General features: G+C 43.1%; 1 protein-coding gene across 1 annotated transcript in view; it reads right to left on the bottom strand.

Moving 5' to 3' along the window:
- plxnb3 (plexin B3) overlaps positions 1–23860 on the bottom strand; it is an 89193-nt gene that overhangs the window by 49302 nt on the left and 16031 nt on the right. The window contains exon 3 of the mRNA XM_076076335.1: positions 46–466. Within this exon, the coding sequence (XP_075932450.1) occupies positions 46–466 (421 nt within the window). The remainder of the gene's footprint in view (positions 1–45; positions 467–23860) is intronic.

Here is a 23860-nt window from a genome sequence, read left to right as displayed (position 1 = left end):
GTGAGGAACAGCTTCAAACTGACGACATCATGTAAACTGAGTTACCTTTTATCACAGATCCCTTGAAAGAGTGAACCACAGACGATCAGGCTCCCAGGCCCCGCCCCCTGCCCCGCCTCCACCAGCAGCAGTTTGTTATGGTTGTGAGTGGGCGTGGCCGAGGAGCATTCCTGTGGGACGATGGGGGGGAGGCAGTCGGGGGAGTCCAGGTGAGGGCCGGTCCTCACGTGTGACATCACCTCCAGGTCAGAGGTCAGCTGGTACAGGTGGTCGACTCCGCCCACATAGAGATGCCCCGCCTCCAGCACCAGGTGAGAGAGGGGGGCTCCATGCTCCTCCACCCACCACACCACGGGGTCTGGGGTCACAATGACATCGGCAGGGTGGGAGGGAGGGGGGGGGGAGGAGGAGGAGAAGGAGGAGTGATGGGGGGATGGAGGAGGCCAACATGGCTGCTCCTCTTTACCTGTAACAGGTGAGAGAAAGAGAGAGATGTTAAACTCAGCAGAGCAGCAGGTGTATTAAAACAGCATCAGATATATATATAAAGTTAATTTATTCATTCATCCATCCATCCATCCATTTTCCTCCTCTTATCCGGGGTCGGGTCGCGGTGGCAGCAGGCCAAGCAGGCTGACCCAGACTTCCCTCTCCCCGGCAACATGTTCCAGCTCATTCTGGGGGATCCCGAGGTGTTCCCAGGCCAGCTGGGCGATATAATCCCTCCTCCCATGCCCGAATTTTAGCATCCGTGACCACCGAAGCTGCAGCCCTTCTGGCCTGCCGGGAACCTCTCAGCTGCTTCAGGAGACCCCTGGGCCAACCAGCCTTGAAGGTCTCCTTCTTCAGCTTGACGGCTTTCCTCACCTCCGGTGTCCACCACCGGGTTCTCGGGTTGCCGCCACGACAGGCACCGATAACCTTCCGGCCACAGCTCCTAGCGGCTGCGTCCACAATAGAGGCTTTGAACATGGTCCATTCGGATTCCGTGTCCCCAACCTCCCTCGGGATGTGTGAGAAGTTCTTCCGGAGGTGGGAGTTAAAGACCTCCCTGACAGGGTCCTCCGGCAGACGTTCCCAGTTCACTCTCACTATACATTTGGGCTTGCCGGGTCTTTCCAACCGGTTCCCCTGCCATCTGATCCAACTCACCACCAGGTGGTGATCAGTTGACAGCTCTGCTCCTCTCTTCACCCGAGTGTCCAAGACATACGGCCGCAGATCAGGTGATACGATTACAAAGTCGATCATTGATCTCCGGCCTAAGGTGTTCTGGTACCAGGTACACTTATGAGCCACCTTATGTTCGAACATGGTGTTCGTTATGGCCAAACCGTGGCTAGCACAGAAGTCCAATAACGAGACACCACTCGGGTTCAGATCGGGCAAGCCGTTCCTCCCAATCACCCCCGCCAGGTTTCTCCGTCATTGCCCACGTGAGCGTTGAAGTCCCCCAGGAGAACTATGGAGTCGGCAGGAGGCGCCCTTTCCAGGACCCCTCCCACTGACTCCAAGAAGGCCGGATACTCCGAACTGCTGTTTGGTGCATAAGCACAAACCACAGTCAGAGCCTTGCTCTCTGCAACCCGTAGGCGCATGGAGGCGACCCTCTCGTTCTCCGGGGAGAACTCCAACACAGCGGCGCTCAGCCGGGGGCTCGTGAGTATCCCCACTCCCGCCCGGCGCCTCTCACCCTGGGCAACTCCGGAAAAGGACAAAGTCCAACCCCTCTCCAGGAGCTTGGTTCCAGAGCCAGCGGTGTGTGTGGAGGTGAGTCCAACTATATCTAGCTGGTATCGCTCCACCTCCTGCACCAGCTCTGGCTCTTTCCCCACTAGCAAGGTTACGTTCCACGTCCCTAGAGCTAGTCTATACTGCCGGTGATCAGCTCGCCCAGGCCTCCCGCCTGACCTGCCGCCCGGTCTGCATTGCACCCGACCCCGATGCTTGTCCCTGCGGGTGGTGGGTACACAGGGTGGCTGCTCCATGTCGTTTCTTCGGGCTGAGCCCGACCGGGCCCCTTGGGCGAAGGCCCGGCCACCAGACGCTCGCCGACGAGCCTGGGTCTGGCTCTGGGAGGGTGCCCCGGTTTCCCTGGTCCGCGTGAGGTGGCTGAAGATCGTGGGCTGCTTAGGGTCATTTTGAACCGCTCTTATTCTGGGCTCTCCCCTGAGACCTGTTTGCCTTGGGAGACCCTACCAGGGGCTACTGCCCCGGACAACATAGCTCCCAGGATCACTGAGCCACTCAAACTCCTCCACCACGTTAAGGTGGCGATTCGCGGAGGAGTTATTCATTCAAACGTTTTGTTTTGTTCAACATTCCAAAAGACAAAAGACATCTTCAAACGTGTATTCTTCTCAGAGAAACAGAAGCAGAAACTGATCTGATTCACCTGTCAACACACCTGAGCAGGTGAACCATATATAATATACAGTATACATATATATATATATATATATATATATATATATATATATGCCAGTTTAAACTGGTGTCTAACTGTTTTAAACTAGTGTCTAACTGGTTTTACTTAAGTCTCCCAGAGGATGAACCCCCAGGAGGAGGTGGTTCAGACTCTCCTGATCCTGACTAACTGGTTTACACTAGTGTCTAACTGTTTAAACTGGTGTCTAACTGTTTTAAACTGGTGTCTAACTGGTGTCTAACTGTTTAAACTGGTGTCTAACTGTTTTAAACTGGTGTCTAACTGGTGTCTAACTGTTTAAACTGGTTTAAACCGGTGTCTAACTAGTTTAAACTGGTGTCTAACTGGTTTTACTTAAGTCTCCCAGAGGATGAACCCCAGGAGGAAGTGGTTTAGACTCTCCTGATCAGCTTCAGACTCAAACTCGTATTTTCTTTAAATATACTCCTTTCAACCAGAAACCACCGAGACTCAGAAACCCTTTTTGTTTTAGGAGTATTCTCAGATTATTGATCAAGGCTCTTGAATTGAATCAAAGTTAAATATCATACCTCATATACCTCATATATCTGATATACCTCATATATCAGATATATCTCATATATCAGATATATCTCATATATCTGATATATCTCATATACCTGATATACCTCATATATCAGATATATCTCATATACCTCATATATCTCATATATCTCATATACCTCATATATCAGATATATCTCATATACCTCATATATCTGATATACCTCATATCAGATATATCTCATATATCAGATATATCTCATATACCTCATATACCTCATATATCAGATATATCTCATATATCTGATATATCTCATATACCTGATATACCTCATATATCAGATATATCTCATATACCTCATATATCTGATATACCTCATATCAGATATATCTCACATAGATATATCTCATATACCTCATATATCAGATATATCTCATATATCAGATATATCTGATATACCTCATATCTGATATATCTCATATACCTCATATATCTGATATACCTCATATATCTGATATACCTCATATATCTGATATACCTCATATATCAGATATATCTCATATATCAGATATATCTCATATACCTCATATATCAGATATATCTCATATATCAGATATATCTCATATACCTCATATCTGATATATTTCATATATCTGATATACCTCATATATCAGATATATCTCATATACCTCATATATCTCATATATGATATGAGATATATTTTTCATGCCCACACTGTGATTTAATGTGATACCAAAGAGCCTCACAGAGCAGAAAAGAGTTTACTCTGTAAAACCTGAGGCTCTTTGTGATCAATAATCAGAGTGTTGATTCAGGTTGTTGTTGTTGTTTGTTGGTAACAGACAGAGAACAGTGAACTGAATAAAACTCTGCATGTTCCTCTGATACAAAACGCTATTCATCTCTCTCTCTCCTGATTAACTCGTGCTCGCTCAACCATCCCTCCCTCTTGCTGTGTGTCGGTTCAGAAACTCTCTGTCTAACTCGCCCCAGTGCATGCTGGGAAACACCCAGAGAGGCCTCAGGACACACACATGCACACACAAAGGCGCACGCACACACAAACACACACACAGAGTCAGTGTGTCTCCATGGTAATAACTTCCTCCTTCAGCCTGATGGAGAGCTAGAGGTTCATCTGTAATTCATAGAGCTGAACAGACAGGCAGACAGACAGACAGACAGCTGTAGGTTGTCAGAAAGTAAAATTAGTTTAAAGTTGGAAGAAAGAGAATCTGAGAAGGACAGAAGAAGGACGGGGGGGAGGGTGTAAAGAGAGCTGGAGGCGATGAAGTGTTAATCTCAAAAATGAGGAAAAAGACTCGGAGAGAGAAAATAAATTCATGTTTGATCTGCTGAACTCTGTCTGTCTGTCTGTCTGAAAGTAAAAGCTGAATCTTAGGTTACAATATTGTAACCAAGGTTCTAAGGGCACAGGAGTCTATCCTACACTCTCTTTACGTAGTAGAGGCGAGGCCTCTTGGTGGGTTTGGGTTAGGCTCCACCTGTGTTCATAGAACTGGGATTACAATATCTTTAATTTGGTTCAAACTCACAGGCTCCGCCTCCGACTGGACTGTTTGGATACAGTGGGGCAGATGGACCACACTGCTCCTGACTGGCTAGGTTCACATACTTCTTAATAACCTCTGAGCACGCCCAACCCTGCAGGGGTCAAAAGACAAGCAGTAGACATCCTGCACACCAGCTTCCCTTGTCCATCAAAGAGCACACAAACACAAAAACCCATAAGACCAGCAGCTCTGTGTTGTTCCAGACAGACAGGAAGAACTACTTAAGTTCTTTGGAGCCCCCCTGAGTTGGTCTGACAGGGCGGCTGGTTCACAGACTCTCTACATCGAGGTCAGTGCGAGCAGCAGAGCTTCTTCAGAGAGGCTCCAGAGGCTCAAAGGGAGTTCCCTCTGTGGGGAGGAGGAGGCCTGCATCACTGGCCTCCTGACTCCCTGCAAGAACCTCTTCATCACTGGTCTCCTGACTCCCTGCAAGAACCTCTTCATGAGAGGGTGTCCAAAGACCCGTCTGTTGCCAAAACCCTCTCGGTAGAAATGGCTGCTGTTGACACGTTGCAGTTGCATGAGACGCCATTTATTCATCAAACACTGTAGAAATAAGAGAATAGACCCGACTGTACATGACAGGAGATCCGACTGCACATGACAGGAGATCCGGCCACACACCAGCGTTTGGAACTGGTCCTGGTTGAACCAGCTCATACCCTGATGGGAGGAGCTATTATGCAAGGTAACACCTGACCATCAGGACTTTAACTAACATCCATACAACATTCATATCTCTTCGGAGACCTTCAAGACCTTTTAAAACCTTCTCATGAACCAGTGAAACCACCTCCAAAACCTCTAGAACCTACTTGGTCTTCTGGTACCTCCTCAAGGACCACGATAACCAAGGATCACTAGAAACCCCTCAGCAACCTGGAACATTGTCAAAGACCTCCGGTATCCTCTGAAGGAAACATGGAAGTGGAGCAGACCCCATTAAGCCCAGTCCAGACTAGAGAGGCTGAGGCTGGTTTTAGAAAGCAAGGGTCGTAACCTGTTTCAGCAGCCAATCAGGTCGTAGTAGAGTCAGGTGGTCAGTTACAAGAGGAGGTGCTGTGAGGGGAGATCTCTGTCTCCAGCCTCCACATTCTCAGCCCTCTCAGTTTTTATGTTTTCTTTCTTTCATCACTGGAAATAAAACTGGAGCAAGTATCATCACCATCATTCACATTTTAAGACGCTACAAATAATATCAGCTGCAAAAAAAGCCTGATAAGCCAAGTACAGAAAGTCGTTGCTATGGAGACGATAGACTTAGTGGAAGTGGTGTGAACTGGCCCTGTAACATCCTCTAGACCTCTTGAACCTCCTCCAGGACCATTGTAACATCCTCTAGACCGCTTGAACCTCCTCCAGGACCATTGTAACATCCTCTAGACCTCTTGAACCTCCTCCAGGACCATTGTAACATCCTCTAGACCGCTTGAACCTCCTCCAGGACCATTGTAACATCCTCTAGACCGCTTGAACCTCCTCCAGGACCATTGTAACATCCTGTAGACCACTTGAACCTCCTCCAGGACCATTGTAACATCCTCTAGACCACTTGAACCTCCTCCAGGACCATTGTAACATCCTCTAGACCTCTTGAACCTCCTCCAGGACCATTGTAACATCGTCTAGACCGCTTGAACCTCCTCCAGGACCATTGTAACATCCTCTATAACCCCTAGAACCTTCCTGTGAAGACCAAACTTTATTATTAAAAAGACGGTATGTGTGTAGCATCTGTTGACACGCCGTCACTGAGACAAGATAAACTGGGGAACAAAACGTTTGAAGCTTAGTGATGCTGATCAATCTGCGTTATTTGGTGCGTTTTTGTTGAACATTCAGCAGTTTACTTTGTTAAATGCAGCAGTTTGTGCTTCAAACCCTGCCCCCCCACAACCCACCCCACCCCACCCTTCCTCTCTGTATGTAAATTAACAGGCTGCTTTCAACACGTCGAGGTGATGATTATAGGCTGCCTCACCTCAGGCGCACGCACACACACACACACACACACTCACACACCTCCACCCCCATATTATCTCTGTGGTTTGCTGCTGACTCTTCAAAGACACCAAAGACTCCAACACACACACATACAGCTGTGAGTGTGTGTGTGTGTGTGTGTGTGTGTGTGTGTGAGAGAGAATGTGTGTGTGTGTGCGAGAATGTGAGTGTGTGTGTGTGCAGTTAAATGTCTTCTCTTTGTTCGTTTCTTCCTCTTCTCTCAGGGACTCTACCTTACTGTGTCCTACTTTCTCTCAGAGTCGTTCTCCAACTAACTGACCTGCACACAGCAGATGTGGGCGTGGTCAGTGTTCATTATCAATGTTCCTGATTGGTTGTTTTGTTGAAAAAATAGTTTACACCGATATCACAGTGGGAATGTCTAGAGAGCCGCTGGTTCTAATCTACTGAAGTAGCACATCACAGGACACGATGAAGACAGAGAGAGATGACATACAGCATGAAGTCATGAGTTAACATGAGGTCATGAGATAACATGAAGTCATGAGGTCATGAGATAACATGAGGTCATGAGATAACATGAAGTCATGAGTTAACATGAGGTCATGAGATAACATGAAGTCATGAGATAACATGAGGTCATGAGATAACATGAGGTCATGAGATAACATGAAGTCATGAGGTCATGAGATAACATGAGGTCATGAGATAACATGAGGTCATGAGATAACATGAAGTCATGAGATGACATGAGATCATGAGGTCATGAGATAACATGAGGTCATGAGATAACATGAAGTCATGAGTTAACATGAGGTTATGAGATAACATGAGGTCATGAGATAACATGAAGTCATGAGATGACATGAGGTCATGAGATAACATGAGCTCATGAGGTCATGAGATCAAGAGGTCATGAGGTCATGAGATAACATGAGGTCATGAGATTAAGAGGTCATGAGATAACATGAGGTCATGAGATAACATAAAGTCATGAGGTCATGAGATCAAGAGGTAATGAGATAACATGAGGTCATGAGATCAAGAGGTCATGAGATAACATGAGGTCATGAGATAACATGCGGTCATGAGATGACATGAGATCATGAGGTCATGAGATGACATGAGATCATGAGGTCATGAGATAACATGAGGTCATGCATTAATATGAGATCATGAGGTCATGACATGACATGAGGTTAGATCACGAACACAGTACTATCTATTGGACATACTAAGTACTGAACAGTGTCCTATCTATTAGAAGTACTCAGTAGTTAACAAAGTACTAATTTATAAGTACCAAGTACAACACACAATACTATGATTACTCAGTAGAGGTACTCAGTACTAGACTGAATAATATCATTATAAGTACTCAGTACTACATGCGGTAATATCTTTTATAAGTACTCAGTACAACATGCGGTAATATCTTTTATAAGTACTCAGAACTACATGCGGTAATATCTTTTAGAAGTACTCAGTACTACATGCGGTAGTATCTTTTAGAAGTACTCAGTACTACATGCGGTACTTCCATGTGACTCAGTTATGTCTTTGTTTTTCCTTCTTTGTCTTTTTTCCTGCTTCAGGATTATTTTGTCGTTTGTTCTGCTTTATTATTATTCACACACGCACACACACACACACTCCCCTGGTGAGCTCATGAATATTTTTCGCCGCTCAGAGACATGAGGATAGGGACGAGGGAAAGTGACAACTGTGACACACACACACACACAGTCCCGCTGTGATGTAATGTGTGTGTGTGTCACAGTTGTCAGAAAATAAAATTGTAATTTCCCAAAAGGGCATTTTTCGGTTTGTGAGTCACAGAGCTGACTGTACACACACCTTCATCATCATCATCATCATCATCCCAACAGGAAGTCAATTTGTTGCCGTGGTGACACAATGAGCCATTTAAACACAAACACCTCATCCTCTGTCATTGTCGTGGTTGCCATGGAGACGAAGGGGCGTGGCATGTTGAAGATATTATTGGTTGTGGTTCGATGAGGTTCAGGTGTTCCTGAACGTGATCCAGATCTCCGTATGAATCCAGTCCTCATGAGCTACCACCTCTTTTTGTTCTTCTTCTTCTAGAACTTCCTGTAATTCGTCCAAAAATTTGAACCACATTCCAAAAAATGTTTTGAAACTAGAAACAAACTAAACCATGTTTCAGAGTGATCCGGACCGAGACCAACTGGTCCTGTTTGGTCCTGTCTGGTCCAGGGAGGTTTCACACCTGTAATTATGATTTGGATCAAACTGAAAAGTCTGAAAGTCGGGACCACATGAGGTCCTGCTTCACTTCCAGCTCTACAGGTTTAAAGGAACCACATGTTCCTCTTTCATGTTGGATCCAACATTTACAGCAGAATCCAGAAAGACTATATGGGCCTGCAGGATAGTCAACAGCCTGATTTGAGATAAATTCACACCAAGCTCGTTGAGACGTTAAGTTTCACCTACGTGTGAATTTTCATCCAAACTCAACTCTGAGGTCTCACTGGACCTGAGCCACAGACTCCACAGGGCTTCCTGTGCTGCAGCCCTGCTGTCCCTGGGTTCATCCCAAGTCTCTAAGGGTACATCCCAAGTCTCTAAGGGTACATCTCAAGTCTCTAAGGGTACATCTCAAGTCTCTAAGGGTTCATCCCAAGTCTCTTAACTGCATCCCCGTTTCCCTCACTTGGGTCCTTTCCTTGTGTCTTAGTCCCTCCCACCAGGGATGCATGGAGGAAACCATGCGAGTAGAGAGGAACGAGGAAATATCTTTTAAGAGACATGAGACGTCCTTTCCTCAGTTGTGTCACGTGAAGCGACGTCTGTTTCTGATGACGGAGGATCAGCTGATCACAGCTGATCAGCTGTCAGTCGGCTTTAACAGCTGGAGAGACTTTTGAGAAGTTTGTGTCTGTTCACATGATCACTGTACTTAATAACAGTAACTAATGTAGTGGGAAAAATATGTTGAAGGCCTCTGCGTGACCGAGTTGTGAACCTGAAACTTACGTGTGTTCAAAACTATGCAGTAAAGAGGGACTTGTTGTAAATCGTGATAACTGTGACTGGTTCCCAGCGAACACACCTGACAGGAACTAAATAATGAGCTGAAGCCTTTAACCTGTGTCAGAGGGCCCCTCATCTCCTGTGTATGATTTATCTGCAAAAGAGGACCTCTCCGTGTATAAAACGGTGGTGAATCCTGCAGTTAGTCGAAGTCTTTACAACATGCTGCTGAATACGTATCGTGTTGTGCACTCTTCCCTCTTGCAAGAGAATAAACGGACAAAGACAACTTTGAATCTTCTGATGACTTCATTATTGATTTGTGAACAAAAACTCTCTTCTCCCGATTAACCTAGAAATTTTCCACCACACTAATATTACTAATAACTAATAAAGACACACAGTAATCACCACTGTAGAGGTGTTTCTCTCTGTAGTCTGTTAACAAACTGTGTTCTGTGTTCTGTTTATAAGCACAGGATCCATTTCTACCGGCGGAATGCGATCGTCTTATTTATGAATTATTTGCGTCTGTACGTTTTGAAATTGTGACTGTGGCGTCATTATTAAATAACCCAGAATATGATTATTGTTTCTCTTGAATACTGACATTATTTTATTAGGCTCCATGTTTCAGGTTAAACTTAAATGATAAAACTCATCAAACACTCAAGAATGATGTAAAAAGTGTTTCGTCTCTCCAGCTCTCTCTGACTTTAATTGTATTCATAATAAAGTTATTGAGGGAAACATCAGATCATGAAAACACAAATCTTTCTAATAAATGTAGAAAGTTGTTTGTGGTCCTTTTGTTGTTCAGACTACAATGAACATTTATTTAAACCAGATGGTGAATCACAAACCTAATCAAATATGAACTAGAGTTTATTCTGCGATCCGTCTTCACTGTTTACATGTTGTACAAAATCTCATCAGTCCGATCGGCTGCAGCATCCAATCACATGACAGATGAACAATGAGGGGGCGTGTCGGCTGTTAAAACACTTCCTGGAAGTCTGTTCTGGTGGGTTCTCGCTCATGGCTCCTCAGAGATCCCTCCTCCCTCCTCCCTCCTCCCTCCTCAGAGCTAAATAAGAGCTTTGGGACGGCCGTTAATATGGCGGCATAGAACACTATAGCGAGGATCGAGGAGCGAGGAAATGACAAGTAAGAGACTTGGGATGTAGCCCCTGAAACTATAAAACTCTGTCTCACCTCCAGCTCTGGGCCGTCCCACGCCATTCGATTGGCATGAAAGGTGGAGGTACGCACCAGAAAACCTAGGAATAGTTTACATTCGCTGGACGAACAATAGATGTCTTTGGATCCTGAAGAAGCGAAGCGGACAACTTGCCTGCAGAAGGAAGAAAACGCATTCTTCAGAGAAAGAGGACACATTCTCTTTCCAACAATGTCAGGTTTTGAGGGTTCTTTTGTTTTGTTTGTACGACACTACTTTTGATAGTCCTATCTATCTTCTGCCATATAGACTACATCCGCCATTGTCTGGGGAGGTTCTCGCCCCCCCCCCCCCCACAGATTGTTGATGTTAGACAGCGTGCTCATAATTGTATAATAGTTGTTGTTAGTTTTAGATATTAGTTGATTTGATCATTATTATTAGAAGTTAATAAACTCTGTTCTACTCTAAAGAGCAGCTGTGTGTGATTCATGTGTTCATGTGTTGTGATAACAGCTGATATCAAACCTTCACTGTTCACTCTGGATGTGTAACAGCACTCAGACTGTTCACACTGTGAGTGAACACTAACTATGAGACTTAGTCTATAGTCTGGTTATTGGTCTCTGATCTCAGGGTGGAACCCCGTTATTATTAATAATCGGTAATAATCTCCATCCATCCATCCATCCATTTTCCTCCGCTTATCCGGGGTCAGGTCGCGGTGGCAACAGGCCAAGCAGGCCGACCCAGACTTCCCTCTCACCGGCAACATGTTCCAGCTCGTTCTGGGGGATCCCGAGGCGTTCCCAGGCCAGCTGGGAGATGTAATCCCTCCAGCGTGTTCTGGGTCTTCCCCGGGGTTAATAATCTCACCGACATTAATAATTCTATTGATGTTAATAATGTAGTTATTCATATTTGCTGATAAGCAAACACGCTCCTGATAGATCCCAACAAGACCTTTATGAGAGAACTCACTTTAGAGTTTTGAAGACCTCATATAAAGGTCTGATACAGGATCCATTCAGGATACCAGTGTCTGATGAAAGACGTCCCTAATGGACCTTCTACATCAGAGCTGCAGTCACTCTGAAGCTCCAGCAGTGGGACTCATGTGGACTCATGTGGGACACAATAACAGACTTTTCTTGGTCCTCAGCAGGTCTCTTTGTCTCGTTTGGAGCGGTTTCCTGCAGCAGGACTCTCTGTTAGATTCTGGGTCGTTGTGTTCTGAATGGAGTTAATTCCTCTTTTCTGCTCAGTGTGTCGGGTTTAGAACACAGAACCTTTAGAGCCCATTTGTCTTGTAGCTGCTATTCCTGCCTCTCCGTCTCTAATCTGGATTAAAGCTGCTTGTGTTGACAGCAGATATAAACACACACACAGATGTTTGACAGGAGGATCAGATCAGAATAAGAAGAATTAGAGATTCTGTTCGGTTGAATCCAGGACAGAAGATCAGAATAATAAGTGAAGAACAGAAGATTAACAGCAGAGGCTCAGCTCTGCCTGCAGGAGGGAAACATCAAAAGAATTAAAGGATAGAAGTGTCTCTACTATCAGAGGATGATCAACAAAGTCCAGGGACTCATTGAGGACCACGTTGATCTAGAACCGAGTAACTGCACTTTGATTTGCTTTATCTTCATTAAAGCATTGCAACATTTTATCTAAAGACTTTATGTGAATAATGTTCAGCTTTCAACTCGTTCTTATCAAACTGACTCAAAACATTCCGCGGCCGCTTTCTTAGACCTCCTCACAAACAGAACTTCAGAACCTCCTCCTCTCCGGAGCCCCTCACGGCCATGTGTTCGACTCCCTCCTGTTCACGACTGTTCCCCCAAATATGAACTATGTTTGACGTGTTCAGATGAAACTAACGACAATAAAACTTTATATCGAGAGGAAATCAACAACCTTCAGAGAACAAACTGCTCAACGTCTGTGAAACTAAAGAGATGACTGTTGATTCTAGAAACAAGGAGGTGAAGACACACATCTGTGTCCATCAACAGAGATGAGGAGGAGCAAGTGAACAGATTTGAGGTCCTGAGAATCACCAACAACCTGACGTGGTCCTCATCTCCATCCTGGAGAAGAAACATCATCAACATCTGCATTCATGAAGGAAACTGAAGAAGTTCTTGTTTACTTCATCAGAGGAGCAACAGAAACATCACAAACTACCACGAGAGGTTCAGGGTCCAGGAGAGGAGAGCTCTACAGATTAAAACCAGAACATCACTGGTTCCATCAACTGATCATCAGTGATGTTGGTGAGAAGATCTAAAGGACATAAGAAGATAAACCCAGCAGACAACCTGTCTACCTGCTGAGGTCTGGAGAGACAGACAGGAGGATCACAGGACTTCTGTTCTGCTGGTTTTGAATATTCCCATAATATTACCACCACTACCTTCATTCCCACGAAACCAAAGTCAGAAATATGTTTCTTTTTTCTTCTTCTTCTAATTTAAACATGTAATGTAATATAGCAATGGTGTCCGACAAGGGGGAATTTTGTCCCCAATTCTGTTTAATCTATATATTGATGATCTGTCCAAGCAACTGAAAGCCTGTAATACTGGGTGCATGATTGGAAATACTCTGGTTAATCACATCATGTATGCAGATGATCTGGTGATCTTTAGTCCATCTAGCGCTGGTCTTCAGCAGCTCCTCACTATACGTACTGTGTATGGTGTGGAACATGACATCAAATACAACGCCAGTAAGAGTGCTATCCTGATCTGTCGAACTAAAGAGGACAAATGTCTAAACCTCCCTGACTTCAAATTGTCTGACAATAATCTTGGTGTCTGTGGTGAAGTCAAATATCTTGGTCATTTTATAACAGAACACATGACCGATGACAAAGATATTTCTAGGCAATGTCGTATGATGTATGCACAAGCAAACAGTCTCTCACGCAGGTTTGGTCTGTGTACAGATGGAGTGAAGATGTCTCTGTTCAGAGCATATTGTACATCACTCTACTGCACACTTGTGGTCAAACTACAGAAAAAAGAGCTTCCAGAGACTTCAAGTCTTACAATGACGCCATGAGAATACTTTTAAAGAGACCGAGATGGAGTAGTGCTAGTGAAATGTTTGTGGCTGTACGAGTCAATACTTTCCAAACTGTTTTAAGAAATCTCATGTATAAATTCATCTGTCGACTGAATGACTCTGAAAATGAGATCATAGTTGTTTTAACCAACATAAGGTTTAGTACCACACGCTACCAGTCCAGCTGTGGCGACATTGGTACAGCTGTCTCTTTGTAAGGCATTGCTAGGCCTCCGTGCTTTTATTGTTTGTGTCTTTTTAATGTATTTGTCTCTATGGACCCTGAGTCTGAAATAAAGTCGATCTATCTATCTAATATAATGTAATATATATACGTATCTATAATGTGTGTAAACCTGTGACAAAGACAAATAAAAGAACGTTGTAACCTAAAGAAGTAGAACTCGTTTTACTGTCACCGGTTTCTTAATTAAAATAGTTTCACAAGCTGACCTCAGATCTGTACAAATTATACAAATAATTCAAGCAAAGCATAATGAAAACCAGCACGCCCATGATGACATCATCATGAGAAGACGACCGTGTTTTACAACATTAGCTAGCGAATATTCTCTCTAAAGCAGTCAAACAACATGGATCAGTTTTTATGAGGAAAATGTGATGTTGGAGACAAACCTGTGGTGAAGAAATATGAATATATTCATTTTGGATTCAGCAAAGGTGAGTGAGCATAAACATCTCTTTGGTCATTACAGCTGACGGTCACAAGTGAGTCTTAAGTTACAAAAGGTTCAGAACCAGTTCTACTGTATTCTACTGTCAGAGTTTCTCCTGTATTCTACTGTCAGAGTTTCTCCTGTATTCTACTGTCAGAGTTTCTACTGTATTCTCCTGTATTCTACTGTGAGTTTCTCCTGTATTCTCCTGTATTCTACTGTCAGAGTTTCTCCTGTATTCTACTGTCAGAGTTTCTACTGTATTCTACTGAATTTTCCCGTATTCTACTGTCAGAGTTTCTACTGTATTTTACCATATTCTACAGTCAGAGTTTCTACTGTATTCTAGTGTCAGAGTTTCTAATGTATTCTACTGTCAGAGTTTCTCCTGTATTCTACTGTCAGACTTTCTACTGTATTCTACTGTCAGACTTTCTACTGTATTCTACTGTATTTTACCATATTCTACTGTCAGACTTTCTACTGTATTCTACTGTATTTTACCATATTCTACTGACAGAGTTTCTACTGTATTTTACCGTATTCTACTGGCAGAGTTTCTAATGTATTTTACCGTATTCTACTGTCAGAGTTTCTACTGTATTCTACTGTAAGAGTTTCTACTGTATTCTACTGCAGGGTTCTCTGCAGCAGGCTGATCTGAGAAAACCCTCCATAAACTCAATACTGATCACTGCAAACATTAAATATTAATAACTACACTCAAACACTACAAAACACACACACACACACAGTGAAGGAATTAGCATCAATATCATTACCGCCCATCACCTCTCACTGCTTGTTCGCACATTTCTCCTCAGACACACATCTGTCTGAGTGTGTGTGTGTTTCTGGGTGTGTACGAATATATTATCACTGCAGCCTCCTCTTCAATTATCAGAGTATGTGTGAGTGGGTTTGATCAGCAGAAGATCACAAGACATGTGTTCACCTCCACCTCACATCGACACTCAAGCTGTTAACACACCTTATTGTTTAAAACAGTAACAAACTCACTGTATTAAACACAACTCACTGTAATAAACACAACTCACTGTATTAAACACAACTCACTGTAATAAACACAACTCACTGTAATAAACACAACTCACTATAATAAACACAACTCACTGTAATAAACACAACTCACTATAATAAACACAACTCACTGTAATAAACACAACTCACTATAATAAACACAACTCACTGTATTAAACACAACTCACTATAATAAACACAACTCACTGTATTAAACACAACTCACTATAATAAACACAACTCACTGTATTAAACACAACTCACTGTAATAAACACAATTCACTATAATAAACAACTCACTATAATAAACACAACTCACTGTAATAAACACAACTCACTATAATAAACACAACTCACTATAATAAACACAACTCACTGTATTAAACACAACTCACTATAATAAACACAACTCACTGTAATAAACACAACTCACTATAATAAACACAACTCACTGTATTAAACACAACTCACTATAATAAACACAACTCACTGTAATAAACACAACTCACTATAATAAACACAACTCACTATAATAAACACAACTCACTGTATTAAACACAACTCACTATAATAAACACAACTCACTGTAATAAACACAACTCACTGTATTAAACACAACTCACTGTAATAAACACAACTCATTATAATAAACACAACTCACTGCAATAAACACAACTCACTATAATAAACACAACTCACTGCATTAAACACAACTCACTGTAATAAACACAACTCACTATAATAAACACAACTCACTGTAATAAACACAACTCACTATAATAAACACAACTCACTGTATTAAACACAACTCACTATAATAAACACAACTCACTGTAATAAACACAACTCACTGTATTAAACACAACTCACTGCAATAAACACAACTCACTATAATAAACACAACTCACTGCATTAAACACAACTCACTGTAATAAACACAACTCACTATAATAAACACAACTCACTGTAATAAACACAACTCACTATAATAAACACAACTCACTGTATTAAACACAACTCACTATAATAAACACAACTCACTGTAATAAACACAACTCACTATAATAAACACAACTCACTATAATAAACACAACTCACTGTATTAAACACAACTCACTATAATAAACACAACTCACTGTAATAAACACAACTCACTGTATTAAACACAACTCACTGTAATAAACACAACTCATTATAATAAACACAACTCACTGCAATAAACACAACTCACTATAATAAACACAACTCACTGCATTAAACACAACTCACTGTAATAAACACAACTCACTGTAATAAACACAACTCACTATAATAAACACAACTCACTATAATAAACACAACTCACTGTATTAAACACAACTACAGAGTACAGAGGGGGGGGGCGTGTTCAGTACTAACAGAGGGGGGTGGGGGGGTACAGTACTAATAGAGGGGGGGTACAGTACTAACAGAGGGGGGGTACAGTACTAATAGAGGGGGGTACAGTACTAATAGAGGGGGGGGGGGGTACAGTACTAACAGAGGGGGGGTACAGTACTAATAGAGGGGGGGTACAGTACTAACAGAGGGGGGGGGGGTACAGTACTAATAGAGGGGGGTACAGCACTAACAGGGGGGGTACAGTACTAATAGAGGGGGGGTACAGTACTAATAGAGGGGGGGTACAGTACTAATAGAGGGGGGGTACAGTACTAACAGAGGGGGTCACTCCCCTCCAGCTCTCTGACCACTATTTCATGTCTTACTCCCTCTCCTCTCCCCCCGTACTTCATCCACCTACCCACATGGTTTCTACCCGTAGTCATCTCTGCTCCCTCTCCCCGGCTGATCTTTCCTCTTCTGTTACCTCTGCTCTCCCTGACTCTGAATCCTTCTCTCTCCTATCCCCTGATACTGCTACTGACCTTCTCCTCTCCACCCTTTCCTCTTCTTTGGAACCTCTGTCCCTTCACCTCACTGGTCCACCTCTCTGGTCCTCCTCACTGGTCCTCCTCACTGGTATAACTCACTGGTATAACTCACTGGTCCTCCTCACTGGTATAACTCACTGGTCCTCCACACTGGTCCACCTCACTGGTATAACTCACTGGTATAACTCACTGGTCCTCCTCACTGGTCCTCCTCACTGGTATAACTCACTGGTCCTCCTCACTGGTCCTCCTCACTGGTCCACCTCACTGGTATAACTCACTGGTATAACTCACTGGTCCTCCTCTCTGGTCCACCTCACTGGTCCTCCTCACTGGTCCTCCTCACTGGTCCTCCTCACTGGTATAACTCACTGGTATAACTCACTGGTCCTCCTCTCTGGTCCACCTCACTGGTCCTCCTCACTGGTCCTCCTCACTGGTATAACTCACTGGTCCTCCTCACTGGTCCTCCTCACTGGTCCACCTCACTGGTATAACTCACTGGTATAACTCACTGGTCCTCCTCACTGGTATAACTCACTGGTCCACCTCACTGGTCCTCCTCACTGGTCCTCCTCACTGGTCCTCCTCACTGGTCCTCCTCACTGGTCCTCCTCACTGGTCCTCCTCACTGGTATAACTCACTGGTCCTCCTCACTGGTCCTCCTCACTGGTCCTCCTCACTGGTATAACTCACTGGTATAACTCACTGGTATAACTCACTGGTATAACTCACTGGTCCTCCTCACTGGTATAACTCACTGGTCCACCTCACTGGTCCTCCTCACTGGTCCTCCTCACTGGTCCTCCTCACTGGTCCTCCTCACTGGTCCTCCTCACTGGTCCACCTCACTGGTATAACTCACTGGTATAACTCACTGGTATAACTCACTGGTCCTCCTCACTGGTCCTCCTCACTGGTCCTCCTCACTGGTCCTCCTCACTGGTCCTCCTCACTGGTCCACCTCACTGGTATAACTCACTGGTATAACTCACTGGTATAACTCACTGGTCCACCTCACTGGTATAACTCACTGGTATAACTCACTGGTCCACCTCACTGGTATAACTCACTGGTCCTCCTCACTGGTATAACTCACTGGTCCACCTCACTGGTCCTCCTCACTGGTATAACTCACTGGTCCTCCTCACTGGTCCACCTCACTGGTATAACTCACTGGTATAACTCACTGGTATAACTCACTGGTCCTCCTCACTGGTATATCTCACTGGTCCACCTCACTGGTCCTCCTCACTGGTCCTCCTCACTGGTCCTCCTCACTGGTATAACTCACTGGTCCTCCTCACTGGTCCTCCTCACTGGTCCACCTCACTGGTATAACTCACTGGTATAACTCACTGGTATAACTCACTGGTATAACTCACTGGTCCTCCTCACTGGTATAACTCACTGGTATAACTCACTGGTCCTCCTCACTGGTATAACTCACTGGTATAACTCACTGGTCCTCCTCACTGGTATAACTCACTGGTCCTCCTCACTAGTCCTCCTCACAAACTGGTTCTGATGGTTCAATAACTGAATATGTGTCATCTTATTAGAGAGAAATCCACCACAGCAAACTAACCGTCACTAACAGAATGAATCCATTGATGGTCTTTAAGTGGTTCAGTGGTTAAACAGATAAATAACAGAATACTATCATATGTTGTATTAATATTTAATAACCACAATGTCCAACAAGTAGAATGTCATCAGCCTCTTTCTGTCTCACTCGTCTCATAAAGACATCAAATAATACAATGAAGGTGATATTTAGAGCTATTAAGTATTTGAGGTACTTTATTTGAGTATTTCCTTTTCTGTCATCGATACTTTTAGATTTAAATACAAACGATCATTACAGTTCAACCAGCTGCTCACATGTTCATCAGTGATGAAGAACCGATGACAATTAGTGAAAACTTTGTCTTTGTTATCATTTCAGTACATCTTGTATCCAAAGAAAACTTCAGATAAAGAACGCTTTACTTCCTCTGTGCCTCCATACGATCAGACAAACAGACTCTATTCCTCATTGATGCCCTTTGCTCTAAATGTCTTTTAGGTTTTTAACGTTTCTTTTCTTGTCTTATGACATCACTAGTAATATTTGTTCAAGATGTTCTCAAAGACAGACATCTGTCAGAACCTTTAACATCTGAAGTGATGAACAGGAACGTTTCACATTTCAGAAGCAGCAGCAGAACTTATTCACATGTCTCTCTACCACCAATCTCATTACTGCTAATTCAATCACAGCGCAATTAAGGAGAGTCAGCTGTCAATCAAAGTCTCATCACAGAGAGAGAGAGACACTTACTTCATTCAGGAAACAGTCCGTCTTTCTTTCATTCCAAAAAATAATGACGGCAGGAACTGAAAGAACCTGAACACCGGGAGAGAGAGAGAGAGAGAGAGAGAGAGAGAGGGGGGAAGAATGACTACCGATAGACAGATGGAGAGAGAGACAGAGAGGGGGGATGACAGGAGAGAGAGAGAGAGCAGCCAGTTGGATGGCTGTAATCCCATTATTGTGAACGACACATTGTTCTGTCAGAGAGAGGGCGAGAGACATTCAGACTCAGAGAGAGAGAGAGAGTGCGAGAGAGAGAGAGAGAGATTCAGACACAGAGAGAGAGAGTCCCAACAAGAATAGAGGGGGCGGGGCTTAGATTCACAGATAAAGATGTGGGTGGGGTTAGAGTCATTAATATTTAATCACTGGTTTGAGGCGTGCAGTTAGAGAGAGAGAGGGGAAGAGAGAGAGGGGAAGAGAGAGAGAGGAAGAGAGAGGAAGAGAGAGGGGAGGGGTAGTAATTTGCTATTTTATGGTTTCATCTGAAGGACACCACACCCCTCAATCTGTCTACGTCTATAAAACACTGTCTGTTACTGCATGTGAAGCTGAAACGTGAAGCTGAAACGAGTACAACAACTGAAAGCTGCAAAAACCATCCAACGTCACAACGTTTTAGTGTTTGACAATCAGAGAGAAGGATCAACAGAAAATACACCAGAAAATACATTAAGTACCGTGAGGACCCCACAAATCACACCGTAACACTGTCACGTGTTCTTGTACCAAAACAAACATGGACGCCAACTATCACGTTCTTGTACCAAAACAAACATGGACGCCAACTATCACATGTTCTTGTACCAAAACAAACATGGACGACGCCAACTATCACGTGTTCTTGTACCAAAACAAACATGGACGGCAACTATCACATGTTCTTGTACCAAAACAAACATGGACGCCAACTATCACATGATCTTGTACCAAAACAAACATGGACGACGCCAACTATCACGTGTTCTTGTACCAAAACAAACATGGATGCCAACTATCACATGTTCTTGTACCAAAACAAACATGGACGCCAACTATCACATGTTCTTGTACCAAAACAAACATGGACGCCAACTATCACATGTTCTTGTACCAAAACAAACATGGACGCCAACTATCACGTGTTCTTGTACCAAAACAAACATGGATGCCAACTATCACATGTTCTTGTACCAAAACAAACATGGACGCCATGCGGCTTGTCCATATCAGTAACATTTTTGCTGATGAAAGTCTCTGAATTCTTATAAGATCCTGGATGGAGATGGAGTCCCACAGCTCATCTGTCTCTTTGATTCTCCTCCATCAGCTGCTGCTGTGGGTAGTTTAATAATCCCAATGTGTGCCCCTGTGCATGATGGGAAGCAGCTGCTAAATATGAACATTAAATGTAGAAACATACTGGAGGCTGAAATGTAACAAATGCTTCCTGGTCTCCACATGAACACAAAGACATCCAGATTAACACTGATGATCAGCTGTATCGGTGACACTCAACGTCTCCAACTTTCTGTTGGTTCACAGCTGACAGGTCACAGCAAGTCAGAATCATAAACTGTTCAGGTTGTCATGGTAACCACAAAGTGTGTGTGTGTTTGTGTGTGTGTTTTATCAGCATCATCTTATCTGTGATACAACACACTGCTGGTAAAACATGTGTGTGTGTGCGTGTGTGTGACCTCATGTGACAATACATCCATGCATTCATTCATGTGTGTGTGTGATTAATATTGCATGAGGCTCCTGATGGGAGATGGACAAACACTTCCAGCTGAGCTCTAACACACACACACACACACACACACACACACACACACACACACACACACACACACACACTCATCAATCAAACACACACACAAAGAGAAAACACACACAGCCTGAGGTCTGACAGTGTGTGTGTGTGTAGACAGCAGGTGCATTCAGTGTATGATGTGACTTTAAGTGTCTCCTCACAATCACATCTCTTTGTCTTTATGATCCAGATCAGAAGCACAATCTGACTTCATTCTCTAAGTGAACGAGTCGGAGGAGAAACGACGTCATTCTAATAAAGTAGTGAAACGAGATGAGACCTATAAACAGGAAGCACCACAGGGAGGAGGAAGTGAGGGTCATGTGACTCAGTGTGATGTCGTTGGTTTGTTGGGAGTGATCAGCAGTTTACCAGAATACTCAGAGAAATACTTATATATAATATAATATATAATACAGTATATATTCTGAGTCTAAGTTACTGTAGAAAAGTTCATCAATGTTTACGTTAAAGATCCAAACTTGAACCAATCAGCAGCTCTGAAGCTCCCACATGACATCATCACTCATTTATATTAATATAATATAATTCATTTAAACTGGAATTCATGAAAGGATCAAAATATATTTTAAAATATCTTATATATTTATATATATATAAATATCTACAGTGTCGCTCACAAATGTTTTCATCAACACTAATAATATATTAAAATATAATAATAATATAATATTAATATATTAAAGTTCTTTTGAACACAAAACTTGAAATGAAATAAAATAATATAGAATGTGTGTGTGTCTGTGTGTGTGTGTCTGTGTGTGTATATGTGTGTATGTATGTGATGTGTATGTGTGTGTGTGTCTGTGTATATGTGTGAATGTGTGTCTGTGTGTCTGTGTGTCTGTCTATGTCTGTGTGTGTATATGTGTGTATGTGTGTGTGTGTGTGTGTGTCTATGTCTGTGTGTGTATATGTGTGTATGTGTGTGTCTGTGTGTGTGTGTCTGTCTGTGTCTGTGTGTGTGTGTCTGTGTGTGTGTCTATGTCTGTGTGTGTATATGTGTCTGTATGTATGTGTAGGTGTGTCTGTGTGTGTGTGTCTGTATGTGTGTCTGTGTGTCTGTGTGTGTATATGTGTGTATGAATGTGTAGGTGTGTATGTGTGTGTATGTGTGTATATGTGTGTATAGGTGTGTATAGGTGTGTATATGTGTGTCTGTGTGTGTAGGTGTGTATATGTGTATATGTGTGTATGTGTGTGTGTATATGTGTGTATGTGTATATGTGTGTGTGTGTGTGTCTGTGTGTCTGTGTGTGTATCATCAGGTATGTGAGGCTTTGCAGCAGAAACAAAAGATGAAGGACGAGTGAAGAGGCCTTAAAGGGGGGGGGGGGGGTGATGTTTAGAGAGCGTGAAAAGCAGCTTGTGGACGAACCAACCAGGCGAGGTAATGAAAGGAGGGGGGACGGGGGACGGGCGGGGGGGGGGGGGGTGAGAGGTGACTCTCAGTAATTGGGAGGAAACGTGTTCAACAGAGGAAATCTATTTATTTATTTTATATCATTAATATTTATACATCATATCTATTTGTGCACATTAGTCAAATATAAAGTAAGAGAGAAAACAACTGGACTAATAAATAAATAAATCTATATTTAATAACTCACATATTTCAGTCTGGTCTGATTTGTTTTTTATAACGAAGCTCTCGTTCTCAGTTTGAAGGACTTTGAATGTTAGCAGAAAGATGAACGTGAGACAACATCCGGTTTCTTCAGACGAACATCCGGTTTTCAGAATAAGATGCCAACAAAGTATGAATTATGTTCACATTAAGTATAAAACATGCTGCATCTCGTGAGTTAAAGGGGAAATATACCTAAATTGTGGGTAAAGTGTCTTTATTCTTTGATCGCTGGGTCACCTTCATCACCTCTGAGTTACAGCATCATAGTGATGAAGAGTAGAGCTGGGTCACCTTCATCACCTCTGAGTTACAGCATCATAGTGATGAAGAGTAGAGCTGCATCACATGCTCTGACTGTCATGAAGACACAACACACACATGTAGATGAAAGGTGTGAAACATGTTGTTCCTGTTGCACAGCAGTGGAACGTTTCACACACAGTCACACACTGAGCACAGATAGTGAAGAGATAGAACTGCTGCTGTGTGAAGAGAACACTGCTGCTAACAACAACCTGATGTGTTTAAAGTGTTTACACACAATGTTATTCACCTTTAGTTCATAGAGCAGCACTTTAAAATAAAAGTGCACAATACAATACTTTTGATTTCATTATTGAACTTTGCGCAAAACATTTT

The sequence above is a fragment of the Anarhichas minor genome, unplaced genomic scaffold (genome assembly GCF_050575085.1).
Source record: "Anarhichas minor isolate MPS153535 unplaced genomic scaffold, ASM5057508v1 ptg000056l, whole genome shotgun sequence".
NCBI lineage: Eukaryota > Metazoa > Chordata > Actinopteri > Perciformes > Anarhichadidae > Anarhichas > Anarhichas minor.
This window is presented reverse-complemented; position numbering and strand designations above follow the sequence as displayed.